We start from the raw sequence: 15,797 nt of genomic DNA, 5'->3' as shown, positions 1-15,797 counted from the left end.
TGAATATCCAGGACTGATCTCCTTTAGAATGGACTGGTTGGATCTCCCTGCAGTCCAAGGGACTCTCAAGAGTCTTCTCCAACATCACAGTTCAAAAGCATCAATTCTTCGGTGTTCAGCTTTCTTTATAGCCCAACTCTCACTCCATACATGACTACTGGAAAAACCATAGCCTTGACTAGACAGACCTTTGTTGGCAATGTCTCTGCTTTTTAATGTGTTGTCTAGGTTGTTCATAACTTTTCTTCCAAGGAGCCAGGATCTTTTAATTTCATGGCTGCAGTCACCATCTGTAGTGATTTTAGAGCCCAAAAATAAAGTATGTCACTGTTTTCATTGTTTCCCCATCTATTTGCCATGAAGTGATGGGACCAGATGCCATGATCTTAGTTTTCTGAATGTTGAGCTTTAAGCCAACTTTTTCACTCTGCTCTTTCACTTTCAAGAGGCTCTTTAGTTCTTCTTCACTTTCTGCCATAAGGGTGGTGTCATCTGGGTATCTAAGGTTATTGATATTTCTCCCGGCAATCTTGATTTCAGCTTGTGCTTCATCCAGCCCAGTGTTTCTCATGATGTACTCTGCATAGAAGTTAAATAAGCAGGGTAACAACATACAGCCTTGACATACTCCTTTCCGATTTGGAACCAGTCTGTTGTTCCATGTCCAGTTCTAAGTGTTGCTTCCTGATCTGCATATAGGTTTCTCAAGAGGAAGGTCAGAGAGTCTGATATTCCCATCTCTTTCAGAATTTTCCACAGTTTGTTGTGATCCACACAGTCAAAGGCTTTGGCACAGTCAATAAAGCAGAAGTACATTTTTCTGGAACTCTTTTGCTTTTTCAATAATCCAACGGATGTTGGAAATTTGATCTCTTGTTCCTCTGCCTTTTCTAAATCCAGCTTGAACATCTGGAAGTTCATGGTTCATGTACTGTTGAAGCCTGGTTGTCTTGGAGAATTTTGAGCATTACTTTACTAGCATGTGAGATGAGTGCAATTGTGTGGTAGTTTGAACATTCTTTGGCATTGCCTTTCTTTGGGATTGAAATGAAAACTGACCTTTTCGAGTCTTGTGGCCACTGCTGAGTTTTCCTGATTTACTGGCATATTGAGTGCAGCACTTTCACAGCATCATCTTCCAGGATTTGACATAGCTCAAATGGAATTTCATAATCTTTCAGAATTTGAAATAGCTCAACTGGAATCTCATCACCTCCACTAGCTTTGTTTTAGTGATGCTTCCTAAGGCCCACTTGACTTCACATTCCAGGATGTCTGGCTCTAGGTGAGTGATCACACCGTCATGATTATCTGGATCATGAAAATCTTTTTTGTACAGTTCTTCTGTGTATTCTTGCCACCTCTTCTTAATATCTTCTGCTTCTGTTAGGTCCATATCATTTCTGTCCTTTATTGTACCCATCTTTGCATGAAATGTTCCCTTGGTATCTCTAAGTTTCTTGAAGAGATTCTAGTCTTTCCCATTCTATTGTTTTCCTCTTTCTTTGCATTGATCACTGAGGAAGGCTTTCTTATCTCTCCTTGCTATTCTTTCGAACTCTGCATTCAAGTGGATATATCTTTCCTTTTCTCCTTTGCCTTTCACTTCTCTTGTTTTCTCAGGTATTTGTAAGGCCTTGTCAGACAACCATTTTGCCTTTTTACATTTCTTTTTCTTGAGGATGGTTTTGATCACTGCCTCTTGTACAATGTTCATATGTACCTCCGTCCATAGTTCTTCAGGCACTCTATCAGATCTAATCCCTTGAATCTATTTGTCACTTTCACTGTATAATTATAAGGGATTTGATTTAAATCATACCTGAATGGTCTAGTGGTTTTCCCTACTTTCTTCAATTTAATCCTAAATTTGGCAATAAGGAGAAAATCTAGAAACTATGAAGAAAATTAACAAAATCAATTCTTAAAATTATAAATACAGATTTTTAATGGCTCCATTATATTTTATTAAATACAATGGCCACAATTTATTACCATCCACATATTATTAGATATCTGTAGAGTTTCCAATATATTGTTATTACAAATAATACTTTAAAGAACATATCAGTGTTACTCTAGGATTGTCTCTGAATGATCTTTAATATACTTAAATTTATGGTATCCCACTTTTGTTGAAAATAAGTGGGTCATTGGCTTAAGTCCAGGAAACACTGTTACAGAAGCCCTTTTAAAGATAGCCTATTTTAAAGAACTAGTGATTTAGAGATCTGTGTGATCTTTTTACCACCTGGTGCTTTCTTTGTCCTTCATAGTGTGAAGGTTTTGTTGGCAATGTCTAGGATTTTTTGAGTTACTGAGGCTAAGAATTACCACCCTGTCTGAGAATTTAGTTGTCTCTAATAGGCAATGAGGACCTTTGTAGACATCAACTTACATATTGTAAACTCAACCTGACATGATTAATCATGTCACTCAACCTCACCCAAATTTCTGGTTTCTCTTAATTGCCCATAATAATTCTACCCTGTATTTTGTTAACACTTTCCTAACCTTATTTTTTTAGTCTGTTTTATATCTTGGAATAATAAGCTCTACAGTTATAGTTGGGTGACATGGGAACACAAGAGAAATATTCTGAGCCTTGTTTTTGCTGTTTCTGGTGGTAGAGAGAGCAGTTGTTTCTTTGTTTTTTTTTTTTTTACCCTTTCATTACCAACTTTTATAGAAACTGAATTGGTTATGAAGAACCAGGAGATCGAATAAAAACTCAGGTATTACTAGAAAAGAAAAGGACCAATGAGAAAGGAGAATTTTTTTTTCTAAAAATGTGGGTTTGTTTTGTTTTTTATAAAGAAGAAATAGAAAACTTACTTTCAGAACTGCAGATGGTGACTGCAGCCATGAAATTAAAAGATGCTTACTTGGAAGGAAAGTTATGACCAACCTTGATAGCATATTGAAAAGCAGAGACATTACTTTGCCAACAAAGTTCTATCTAGTCAAGGCTATGGTTTTTCCAATGGTCATGTATGGATGTGAGAGTTGGACTGTGAAGAAAGCTGAGCACCAAAGAATTGATGCTTTTGAACGGTGGTTTTGGAGAAGACTCTTGAGAGTCCCTTGGACTGCAAGGAGATCCAACCAGACCATTCTGAAGGAGATCAGCCCTGGGATTTCTTTGGAAGGAATGATGCTAAAGCTGAAACTCCAGTACTTTGGCCACCTCATGCGAAGAGTTGACTCGTTGGAAAAGACCCTGATGCTGGGAGGGATTGGGGGCAGGAGGAGAAGAGGATGACAGAGGATGAGATGGCTGGATGGCCTCACTGACTCGATGAACGTGAGTCTGAGTGAACTCCGTTGGTGATAGACAGGGAGGCCTGGCGTGCTATGATTCATGGGGTTGCAGTGTCGGACATGACTGAGCGACTGAACTGACTGACTTTCAGAAATGAAAACTTTTGTTATGATTAACATTAGAAAGGAATTTTATGGAAGATTCTTTCTTGTTTGTTTCAGCTTCAGGGTCATTGTCAGCAGCAGGTTAGTTATCTTGAAAAGTCCACCTGCCACTCATTGAAGACATTCAAGGTGTGCCCCTCACTTTGAAAGGTGGAATGGCTTATCCGTAGACACTGTGACAAAAACAATTCTAACTACTGTGCCATCTAGCTTTTTAGCAGCTACTCAGATCTCAGCCTTCCAATAGCTCATTTCACACAGCATTTTAAAATATGACTTCTCATAAAGCTCACTGGTCCAATTTATCCATCACAATTATATTTTTTACTAACCAGGTCTTCATGTATTTTAATAAAATTCTGCAGAACGACGACATCTTGTCTAAATCAAATAATATGAAATATCCCACCTATTTATAAACTGTCTCTGGGTAAAAGAAGACAGAAGCCCTATTTTATGAATTTCAGTCCTCTTATGAAGTCTTAAGTAGGACTAATGCAAAAATGACTTCCACATTCCAGCTTAGACAATAAAATCAGCAAGGTGGCCATACTCACTCATTGGGGGTGCCCTTCTGGCCACAAAAGTAGCCCTGGCTGTCTGTAGGATAGGCCACTCTTCTGGGGTCACCATTGACCCAGGCTGTAGGAACAAGAAAAGACAAAACAATCAGCAACAGCTGGCTAAAAGCAGTCTGATTTGAGAAATTAGAATGCACCACTGCAACACACTAACCTCTCCCCTCAGTCACAAAAGATTATTGATTTTCTTCAAAGAGTAATTTCTTAATGAAAAGCAAAATAAAATACGGATGAATCAGTCAGAAAGCACATTTATTATTCTCTCAGGATTCATCTGGGTTGTAGCCAAAGCATGAGGTAACACACTTAGAAAATGACATTTATTAAAATGTGAATTAGAGGGCACACTACAAATGCTTGGCTGGCAAGAAGTCACTTTTGCTAGGACTCAAAATGAAATGATTTCATATCAGAGCTAATAAATCTACAGTAAATATTATGATGTAATTCTTTTAGGTTATACATAAGTGAAGCCCATTTCAAAATTTCCAGAAATGAAACTATAATGCCCAATTCAAATTGGCTAGTTCTTTATGATCTGTTATGACACTATAAAGGCAAACAGTAGCAACTTTTGAAGTAACACACAATAAAAATTCAGTATACATTTTGTCTAATAATCTCAAACTGCCTATAAATATCCAGTGTTTTCAAACTTCATGAAATTGAAGACTTGATTCTGTTTTCTTTGAAGATGCTAGGTAGGGTCATATAAATTCATCATCCTTATTTTCTAAGAATTATACACTTGCCAGCTGTATTAGAGAACCACACAAAGTAATATATGGTAGCTAATTGGGAGATACTCTAATTCTAACTGAATGCTTGTAATTTCTCTAATTCGATTAATGCAATTCTATGTGGCAACCTGAAAATGAAAGTGTTAGTCGTTCAGTCATGTACAACTCTGTGTGACCCCCACGGACTGTAGTCCATCAGGCTCCTCTGTCATGGAATTCTCCAAGGAAAAAATATTGGAGCGGGTAGCCATTCCATTCTCTAGGAGATCTTCCAACCCAGGGATCAAACCCAGGTTTCCCATAATGCAGGCAGGTTCTTTACCATCTGAGCCACTTTCTATCTCCCTAGGAACTTTCCTGGGTTGGGAAGATCCCCTGGAGAAGGCAATGGCTACCCACTCCAGTATTCTTGCCTAGAGAATCCCAGGGACAGAGGAGCCTGGCGGGCTACAGTCCATGAGGTCGCAAAGAGTCAGACACGACTGAGCAACCAACACTTTCACGTGGCACGAAAGTTTGTGGGAGGATGAAACCATGTACATGTATGGCTGAGTTTCTTTGCTGTTCACCTGAAACTATCGCAACATTTTTATCAGTTATACTCCCAATATAAAATAAAAAGTTAAAAAATTCCAGTTCCTAAAAATTTGGAAGATGCATTGGTCACCGAACGTTTGCCTCTGCATATGGAAAACCTATCTCTTTGTCCTTTGCTTCTTTTAACATTTGCCCAGCTATCTCCTTACCCACATTGAAGGATTTGACAGTTCATGTTACAATTCAATCACTCATATATACATGGCCTGTGTGACTTGGAAAGATAAAAATAAATCAATTCTGAATGAGAATTTTAATATGGAAAAGAAATTTTTCTCAATTTTTATCATCCATCCAAGCCTTTCCTTTTAGTATCCAAGCACCCAGAAAAGTCTCCATTATCTAATTCTTTCTCCAGTGTCATAGAGACTAAATCAGTTTCATCTTCTAAATACCTTCTTATAAAATCTGACTCATTCAGGCACTCCTCTTCCATCTTCATTTCCCAGAATAAAGAAAGTAGATTATAAGTAAGGCATTTAAATGACAACTAAGTGTTCAATGTACAATGTCTCTAGACACTGTTTTATTAAATTCTGTTTTTATAACTTAGTTTGTCAGATACCTAAGAGATCTAATTTTACAAACTCTATTTTCTGTAATATATTTCTTTAAACTTTATCCCCAAATGTTTGAGTCCTTTTTTATACACTTAATTCAAAATGGGCACCTAAAGAACCATTTCATCCTCTGTCGTCCCCTTCTCCTCCTGCCTTCAAACTTTCCCAGCATCAGGGTCTTTTCCAATGAATCAGTTCTTCGCCTCAGGATGAGATAGTTGGATGGCATCACTGACTCAATGGACAAGAATTTGAGCAAGCTCTGGGAGTTGGTGATGGACAGGAAAGCCTGGCACACTGAATTCCATGGGGTCTTAAAGAGTCAGACACGATGGAGCGACTGAACTGAACTGAAAGGAGCATTTGGATTGCAACATTTGCTGCTTAATATTTTTACGACCCTGAAAAAGTCACTGAAATGTTTTAGTCTTGGCTTTCTCATTTGTTACTAAAAATGGTTACAGTAAGACCCGATCCCAAAGAATGTTGAGAATATGAAAGAAGATAAAGTGGAATGCCTAATGTGGTACTAGGCATACAACACGGACCTAATAATGCAAGTTCCTGTCTTACTTGGATTTCATGGAAACCAAACACTGATGCAGGTAGCTAATTTGCAAAGTGATTTTAGTTGAGTGAAAGTGAAGAGAGTGAGACAGGGAAGGGAACAAAGTCAATAAATGGCATGTTAATGAGTGGGATAATGTTGTGAGTGAGGTGACTCCGTGCTGCTGGGAACCTTCTCGGGAACCATACAGAAGAACGTCAGCCCATGCTGCCATGTCAGTGGGCATGAGGAAACTATCCGCCATAGTGGCAAGCAAACTTAGACGGACTGAGGGGTTGAGGGGTTGTGGTAACACCTGCAGTAGTTGTTGTTTTTTGTCATCCTCAGTCATCCGATTAAAGAAATTACTAAATGATCTCTGTATGTCCTGTTCAGTTAAGTTCACTTCAGTCGCTCAGTCGTGTCTGACTCTTTGCAACCCCATGAATCGCAGCACGCCAGGCCTCTCTGTCCATCACCAACTCCCGGAGTTCACTCAGACTCACGTCCATCGAGTCAGTGATGCCATCCAGCCATCTCATCCTCTGTTGTCCCCTTCTCCTCCTGCCCCCAATCCCTCCCAGCATCAGAGTCTTTTCCAATGAGTCAACTCTTCGCATGAGGTGGCCAAAGTACTGGAGTTTCAGCTTTAGCATCATTCCTTTCAAAGAAATCCCAGGGCTGATCTCCTTCAGAATGGTCTGGTTGGATCTCCTTGCAGTCCAAGGGACTCTCAAGAGTCTTCTCCAACACCACAGTTCAAAAGCATCAATTCTTCGGCGCTCAGCCTTCTTCACAGTCCAACTCTCACATCCATACATGACCACAGGACAAACCATAGCCTTGACTAGATGGATCTTTGTTGGCAAAGTAATGTCTCTGCTTTTCAATATGCTATCTAGGTTGGACATAATTTTCCTTCCAAGGAGTAAGCGTCTTTTAATTTCATGGCTGCAGTCATGAAAATGCAGTCACCATCTGCAGTGATTTTTGGAGCCCAGAAAAATAAAGTCTGACACTGTTTCCACTGTTTCCCCATCTATTTCCCATGAAGTGATGGGGCCGGATGCCATGATCTTCGTTTTCTGAATGTTGAGCTTTAAGCCAACTTTTTCACTCTCCTCTTTCACTTTCATCAAGAGGCTTTTTAGTTCCTCTTCACTTTCTGCCATAAGGGTGGCATCATCTGCATATCTGAGGTTATTGATATTTCTCCCGGCAATCTTGATTCCAGCTTGTGTTTCTTCCAGTCCAGCATTTCTCATGATGTACTCTGCATATAAGTTAAATAAGTACGGTGACAATATACAGCCTTGACATACTCATTTTCCTATTTGGAACCAGTCTGTTGTTCCATGTCCAGTTCTAACTGTTGCTTCCTGACCTACATACAGATTTCTCAAGAGGCAGGTCAGGTGGTCCTGTACTAGAAGTCAATACCAGTTTAGTTTATGTCAGAGTTCTCAACAAACACATGAAAATGAGAGAATAAGGTCTATAGAAGACTTGGAGACGAGGTGAGACCTGGGAAAGACTGGAAAATGACTAGGATTTGAGAAGGAATTGGGAAGGTGCCCAGGAGTGGGGAAGGAATTATAGACTGATGAAACAGTGTCATAATAAGAGTCTTCAATTTATTAAATGCTTACATATATCAAGTATTATGCTAAATGTATTACATCCATTTCTCATTTGAGTCTCACCATAGCCTGTGAAGTGGACATTATTTTCCCTTCAATTATTTGCAGCTCAGAGTTTTATTTACTCTTAAGATCACTCAGGTTTTAAGCAGCATAAACAGGGCTTGAACTTAGGAGTGTTGCTCTTTAGGGCTCATGCTTTAAACATTAGATTATAGTCACTACACTGCTTCCTACTAAAGGGTAGATTAGGAGAGAGCTTGTTAACAGTGGGAAACAACAAGATATCAGCATAATGAGGATCAGCAGTATGTTAGACACATATGGTAGGAAAGGAGATAACACAGGTAATTTTGGAGCCTCTGCCATCTGTACAAAAGAGCTTTGTACTTGGCAGGAGAAAGCATCTGGCTGACAGGGATCTGATGCCCAGGGACGATGGAGGAAAAGATGAAGATGGAAGTGTCAAGGGAAGAGTTTTCCTTGATTTTGTAGTTTTGAATTACTAAGTGGCTGCTACACCTCTCCATGCAGCCTCTAGCACAGAAGTGTTGCTGCAGATGCTCTGTTTTTGAGCTAGAACATCGAGACTTTGAGCTGAAAGTTGCAAGGGTCAGTTCAAACAAGTCACCTCAATCAAGGATATCTAGTTCTCTCTCTCTCTCTTTAAGTCTTTATGAATTTACTACAATATTTCGTGTTTTATGCTTTGGTGTTTTGGCTGTGAAGCATGCAGGATCTTAGCTTGCTGACCAGGGGTTGAACCTGCAGCCCCTGCATTGGAAGGCAAAGTCTTATCCATTGGATTACAAGGAAAGTCCCTCTAGTTCTCTTGGTCTTCTTCATTAAGTCCACATCTCTCCACACTTCCACTGGAGGAATATGGTGGGGGAAAAAAAAGAGGCGGGAAAAGGAAATATGCAGTAGCAGTTATTCTGTCCCTTAGTAAAGCAAGGGGCTTCTCACATTTTACTCCCTTTCTTGGAATTTCTCTATTCATGGAAATTCTAGAACTGTGCTGTCCAATATGAATAGCTACTAACCACATGTCTACTTCACACACAGATGTGGCTTATCTGAAGCGAGCCATACTATAACTGTGAAATATATTTCAGGTTTTAAAGACAGTATGAACAACAACAAAAAAGAATGTAACTATCTCATTAATACTATTTATTTTGATTATATTTGAAATTATAATATTTGGTTATGGTTCATTTTTAAAGGTATATTATTATAATCAATTTCATCTATTTCTTTTTACTCCCATAAATGTAGCTACTAGGAAATTTAACATTACATATATGACTCGTTTGAGTTTCTCCAGGATAGATCTGTTTTAGAATATTTCCCCACAAACATCAGGGCTTCTCATATAAGGTAATTAATAATGCCATAGCATCATGGCTATGTGAGTCCTTCTCAATCCCATCATACTCAGCACATCCTTTTTATAACAAATACTTGACAATGTTCCTTTTATAAAAATCTTGAAATAATATTTATAAAACATAACTTATCTACCACAAATTCTTTTAAAAACAATAACGTGTACTAACTGTAATGTAAATGATAAATTAAAAATTAATTTAAAATTAAACAGTATGCATATAAATATGCAAATGCTCACATGTAACTAAACTAGAAGACACAATGGAATAGTCAGATGCTTGTACGTATAGATAGAATCATTGAATATAACGGTTATAATTGCAGGAGGATTCAAGCAATTGTGTAGGAGATTCAAATACTACAAGTGATGTTATTAGTCATATGATTTTCCTAAATGAACAAATTTTATTAAATTGCAACAAAAAATATAATCTTTCTTCAAATTCTCTTGCTGCTACTGCTGCTAAGTCACTTCAGTAGTGTCCGACTCTGTGCGACCCCATAGATGGCAGCCCACCAGGCTCCTCTGTCCCTGGGATTCTCCAGGCAAGAATACTGGAGTGGGTTGCCATTTCCTTCTCCAATGCATGAAAGTGAAAAGTGAAAATGAAGTCGCTCAGTCGTCCCCGACTCTTAGCGACACCAAGGACTGCAGCCTACCAGGCTCTTCTGTCCATGGGATTTTCCAGGCAAGAGTACTGGAGTGGGGTGCCATTACCTTCTCCGTCAAATTCTCTTGGTAGATATTAAAATCACACAAAAATAAAAATGTGTGATTTTAAAACAGAAGTTCTAGATTCAAGTATTTAAAAGCAAATTGTCACCTACATAAGTGGGACATGGGAAAGTTGGCAGGAAGTGCAGAATTGTCCTATATATTTCCAGGCTTCTATCTTCCCTGGCTCCCACCCACCCAACCATCCTCTCATTGCTGCTGCTGCTAAGTCACTTTAGTTGTGTTCAACTCTATGCAACCCCATAGATGGCAGCCCACCAGGCTCCCCTGTCTCTGAGATTCTCCAGGCAAGAACACTGGAGTGAGTTGCCATTTCCTTCTCCAATGCAGGAAAGTGAAAAATGAAAGTGAAGTCGCTCGTGTCTGACTCTTTGTGACCCCATGGACTGTAGCCTACCAGGCTCCTCCATCCATGGGATTTTCCAGGCACGAGTACTGGAGTGGGGTGCCATTGCCTTCTCTGCACTCTCTCATTAAAAGATAGTAATACTTCCAAAACATTGTAACAATCAAAAACCAATTTTCCCAAAGACCTCCTATGCAGTGGTATTGCTCCAGTTGAGAATCACTGATTTAGATGTTCACTCACATTCTGAAAAATCTAAAATATATGTATAAATTTCACAGTATTTTCTCCCAGATTTTGGGGGGATATGCTCTCATGGAGTTATTATAATTTAATCCCATGTACTTGTAAAAAATTCACTTATTTTTTTATAGTCCACATATAAGAGATACAGTATTTATCTTTCTCTGTCTGATCTATTTAACTAAACATAATTCCCTCCAAGTTCATCCTTGGTGTTGCAAATGGTGAAATTTTTACTCTATTTTATGGCTGAGTACTATTCCAGTGTATGTATTTGTGTATGCACACACAAACACACACACACAGACACCACATCTTCTTTGTCCAGTCATCTATTGTTGGGCATTTAGGTTACTTCCATTATCTTGGCAATTTATAAATAATGCTGCTATGAAGACTGCAGTACACATGTCTTTTCAAATTAGTGTTTTGTTTCTTTGAAGTGGGATTTCAGGGTCATATGGTAGTTGTATCTTTTGTTCTTTTGAGAAACCTCTGTTCTGTTTTCCATAGTGGTTGCACCAATTTAAAATTCCACTAACAGTGTACAAGGGTACCCTTTTCTCTGAATCCTCACCATTTGTTATTTGTGTTCTTTTTTGAAAATATTTGTTCTTAAAGGTATGAGGTGATACCTAGTTGTAGTTTTAATTTGCAATTCTCTGATGATTAACAATGTTGATCATCTTTTCAAGTGCCCGTTGGCCATCAGTGTGTATTCTTTAAAAAAATGTATATTTTAAAATTTGTATAGAAGGAGAAAATACTTCAAATAGCCAATGCAATCTTGAGAAAGAAGAACAGAGCTGAAGGAACCATGCTTTGTAAGTTCAGACTATACAACAAAGCTACAGTAATCAAAACACTGTGGTATTGGTTTAAAAATAAAAAGACACATAGAACAATGGAGCAGAATAGAAAGTCCAGAGACAAACACACATTTATACCCAATGTACAGGAAAGGAGGCAAAAATACATAATGGAGAAAAGACAATTTCTTCAGTAGGTGGTATTGGGAAAACTGGAGACCTAGATGCAAAAGAATGAAATCAGAACATCCTCTAACACAATATACAAAAATAATCTTAAAATGGATTAAAGACCTATATGTAAGATTAGTTCAGTTCAGTTCAGTCACTCAGTTGTGTTCGACTCCTAGTGACCCCATGGACTGTAGCACGCCAGGCCTCCCTGTGCATCACCAACTAACTCCCAGAGTTTACTCAAACTCACACCCATTGAGTTGGTGATGCCATCCAAACATCTCATCCTCTGTAGTCCCCTTCTTCTCCTGCCTTCAATCTTTCCAAGCATCCAGATCTTTTCAAACGAGTCACTTCTTCACATCAGGTGGCCAAAGTATTAGAGTTTCAGCTTCAACATCAGTCCTTTCAATAAACACTCAGGACTGATCTCCATTAGGATGGACTGGTTGGATCTCCTTGCAGTCCAAGGGACTCTCAAGAGTCTTCTCCAACACCACAGTTCAAAAGCATCAATTCTTCTGTGCTCAGCTTTCTTTATAGTCCAACTATCACATCCATACATGACTACTGAAAAGATCATAGCCTTGACTAGATGGACCTTTGTTGGCAAAGTAATGTCTCTGCTTTTTAATATGTTGTCTATGTTAGTCATAACTTTTTTTCCAAGGAGCAAACGTCTTTGAATTTCATGACTGCAGTCACCATCTGCAGTGATTTTGGAGCCCCCCAAAATAAAGTCTGCCACTGTTTCCATTTTTTCCCAGTTATTTGCTATGAAGTGATGGGACAGGATGCCATGATCTTTTGAGTTTTAAGCCAACTTTTCCCACTCTCCTCCTTCACTTTCATCAAGAGGCTCTTTAGTTCTTCTTCACTTTCTGCCAAAGGGTGGTGTCATCTGCATATCTGAGTTTATTGCTATTTCTCCCGGCAATCTTGATACCAGCTTGTGCTTCATCCAGCCCAGCGTCTCTCATGAGGTATTCTGCATAGAACTTAAATAAGCAGGGTGACAATATACAGCCTGATGTACTCCTTTCCTGATTTGGAACGAGTCTATTGTTCCATATCCAGTTCTAACTGTTGCTTCCTGACATGCATACAGGTTTCTTAGGAGGCAGGTCAGGTGTTCTGGTATCCCCATCTCTTTAAGAATTTTCCATGGTTTGTTGTGATCCACAGAGTCTAAGGCTTTGGCATAGTCAATAAAGCAGAAGTACATGTTTTTCTGGGACTCTCGCTTTTTTGATGATCCAACAGATGTTGGCAATTTGATCTCTGGTTCCTATACCTTTTTAAATCCAGCTTGAACATCTGGAAGTTCATGGTTCACATACTGTTGAAGCCTGGCTTGGAGAATTTTGATCATTTCTTTGCTAGTGTGTGGGATGAGTGCAACTGTGCAGTAGTTTCAGCATTCTTTGGCATTGCCTTTCTTTGGGATTGAAATGAAAACTGACCTTTTCCAGTCTTGTGGCCACCGCTGAGTTTTCCAAATTTGCTGGCATATAAGGCCCAAGTCCAGTTAGTCAACTCTTTTCCATTTGGCTTCTCTCTCTGGATTTGGGGAACTCCTTCCTCCTTTGCCCTTTCAGGTCTAGAGGTAACAACGATTCTATTGTAGCTAGCCTCTGGGTTCTGAACCAGCTCTTCTTTTCCTTAACTCTGCTCATACCTTTGTAAAAAGTTCTTTATTGAACTCGCTGCAATTATCTCATGTGAGTATAACATCTATTTGCTGCTAGGCTTCTTCTATATTCTAGAAAACAGCAGCCCAACCTTGAAAGATATTGCTTCTAGGTGGTGTATTAACTGGGTCTTTCATAGGGTATTTTGTTCCATAAGGCTGGCTATTCTGGTTGATTGAGTTGAGTGTTGGTCATCCACTCCTGACAAATTTGTCACATTAGCATTGCTCTGATCCAGGTCAGTGTAAATAAAAATCTATGTTATCCAAAATCCACATACAGTCTTCATTCCTGTTGTCATGATTACTTTTTCACAAAAATCATTGAACAAGTACTTTTCTATCTGGTTATTGAAAACTATCTCTATAGAGGGGTCTAAGCAGCCACATGAGACCTAAGTATCTTCATATTCTGAGTGTATTTGGAGGTCAGTACTTCTAATATTTCTTAAGCTTTCCTGCCATTGGTTGTCCAATATTTTTTCTTTTCCAGTTTGTGATAATGTGGTCAAACCACTGGTCTCTGTCTATGAATAGATAAGCAATTCAGTTCATGTCTTCTTTCAGTCAAAGTAGATAATCAGAAAAATGCCTCCTGATCAGTGCCAACAGATCCTCCATAACTATCTATAAATATGTTGATTTTTTTCTTTAGTTAAATAATCACAGGGACCTTTCCATGAGCCATGGGTTTGTGTTGAAGCTATGCCTCAGGAGTCAACACACTATTATATTGAGCAATTTTCTTATGTAACTTCCTTGTGCCTTCATGACCTTCTCCAGCTGGAGTGCAATATTGGGCACAGCCAACTTTAGGCTTGATGGATCAGATAACATTCAGTTCCCTGATGGGTTCTCATGTCATTAGGTGATTATTCAAGGTTCAGAAGCTACCTCTCAAAAGAATAACAGTTATTTGCTAAAAGGATATGAATTTTCTCCAAAGTCATAGGAACCTCTGTGATCCTCTAATAGGCATTTGCCACAGTTGACATATAACATCCTGCTCTCTGATGGATATTTTAAGTACCATTGAGTCCACTCTGCCATACAGACCTAGTGGCAGACCTGCTAGTACAGTAACCTGGATTATCTGAAAAGCACTTTATTTCTTGGGGCAGCCATTAAATGCTGTGTCTCTTTTTTTAATAACAGACAGTGCAAGGTACAGCAGCTTATCTTTTACTTTGGAGGAGATATCACTACCCGACCCTCAAATCTTCATTGAAGGACTCCTGTACTTTCATGAGATTTATCTCCCTTCCATTAGCACACATTATGTCTTTGTAAGACATCTGGATTGCATGCCATCCAGTACTCTCCAGATCTTATGAGCATGATGCCATCAGTGTAAGGGATTTGTGTGGTATCCTGTGAAGTAAGATATTATTCAAACCCTGCAGACTGAACTGTGACAAAGAGCTAGGGGGCCATATAACTTTGCAGGGAGACAGTGAGGATGCAGCACTATCCCTACCAGGTGAAGGCAAATGCTCCCGGTGTTTTATACTTACTGGGAAAGCTTTTGTGAAAGCTTTTGTTATCAATAGACCAGTTGCTGCATCCAAGCTGACAGAAGCTGCTTTGATTTATTCTAGTAGAGAGATGACAACTTTAACAGTAGCTAAAATTAAGGCCATGACTTGGTTAAGCTTAAGCAAATCCATTATCGTTCTTCAGAAACCAGCTTCCCTCTTCACTGGCCAAACAGGGTGATATATAGTTTCCTTAGGGAGAATGTGCTAATTATTCATTAGTGTTATACTAAGTATGAATGTGTTCATCTCTATATTTTCAGAGTCTTTGCGTGCCTATCACATAGTAAGGCCAAATGAATGAATGAATGATAGTTAATAGAAATTTGATGACTGACAATTCAGTATAGATGAATGAATGGGAGTTTGACTGTATTCTAGACTGTTACTTTAAGATAAAGCTTTCCGTGTTAACTTTTATAATATTGCTTCTGTTTTATGTTTTGGTTTTCTGGGCATGAGACATGTGGGGTCCTAGGTCCCCGGCCAGGGATCAAACCTGCACCCTCTACACTGCAAGGTGAAGTCGTAATCCCTGGATCACCAGGAAAATCCCTCTGTTAACTTTTTAAAATAATAAGGTAAATAGGTATCAGATACTGTATGATTGGTTAGATAGGCCCTAAGGAATATTGTAAATCAAGTTGCAGGCTCCACGTATTAAATCATATAGTGAAGCAACAAAAAATAATTAAATCCAAGCTGTTGTAGCTATGAGTTTAAAACATGACAAAACAAATCAAATCGAAACTAAAATTTAAGTATCGTGAATATTTAGGTG

The 15,797-nt window shown here is 38.8% G+C and overlaps 1 protein-coding gene across 5 annotated transcripts in view; it reads right to left on the bottom strand.

Annotated features, from left to right (window-relative positions):
• The window catches only part of SLC44A5 (solute carrier family 44 member 5), a 432,655-nt gene that overhangs the window by 81,392 nt on the left and 335,466 nt on the right, over positions 1–15,797 (bottom strand). For all 5 annotated transcript variants that reach the window (XM_027536863.1, XM_027536861.1, XM_027536865.1 and 2 more), the window contains one exon: positions 3,984–4,068. In XM_027536863.1, coding sequence (XP_027392664.1) covers positions 3,984–4,068 — 85 coding nt within the window. The remainder of the gene's footprint in view (positions 1–3,983; positions 4,069–15,797) is intronic.

This window comes from Bos indicus x Bos taurus, chromosome 3, assembly GCF_003369695.1.
Source record: "Bos indicus x Bos taurus breed Angus x Brahman F1 hybrid chromosome 3, Bos_hybrid_MaternalHap_v2.0, whole genome shotgun sequence".
Taxonomy (NCBI): Eukaryota; Metazoa; Chordata; class Mammalia; order Artiodactyla; family Bovidae; genus Bos; species Bos indicus x Bos taurus.
Note: the sequence above shows the minus strand (reverse complement) of the source record. Positions and strands in the feature narration are given on the sequence as shown.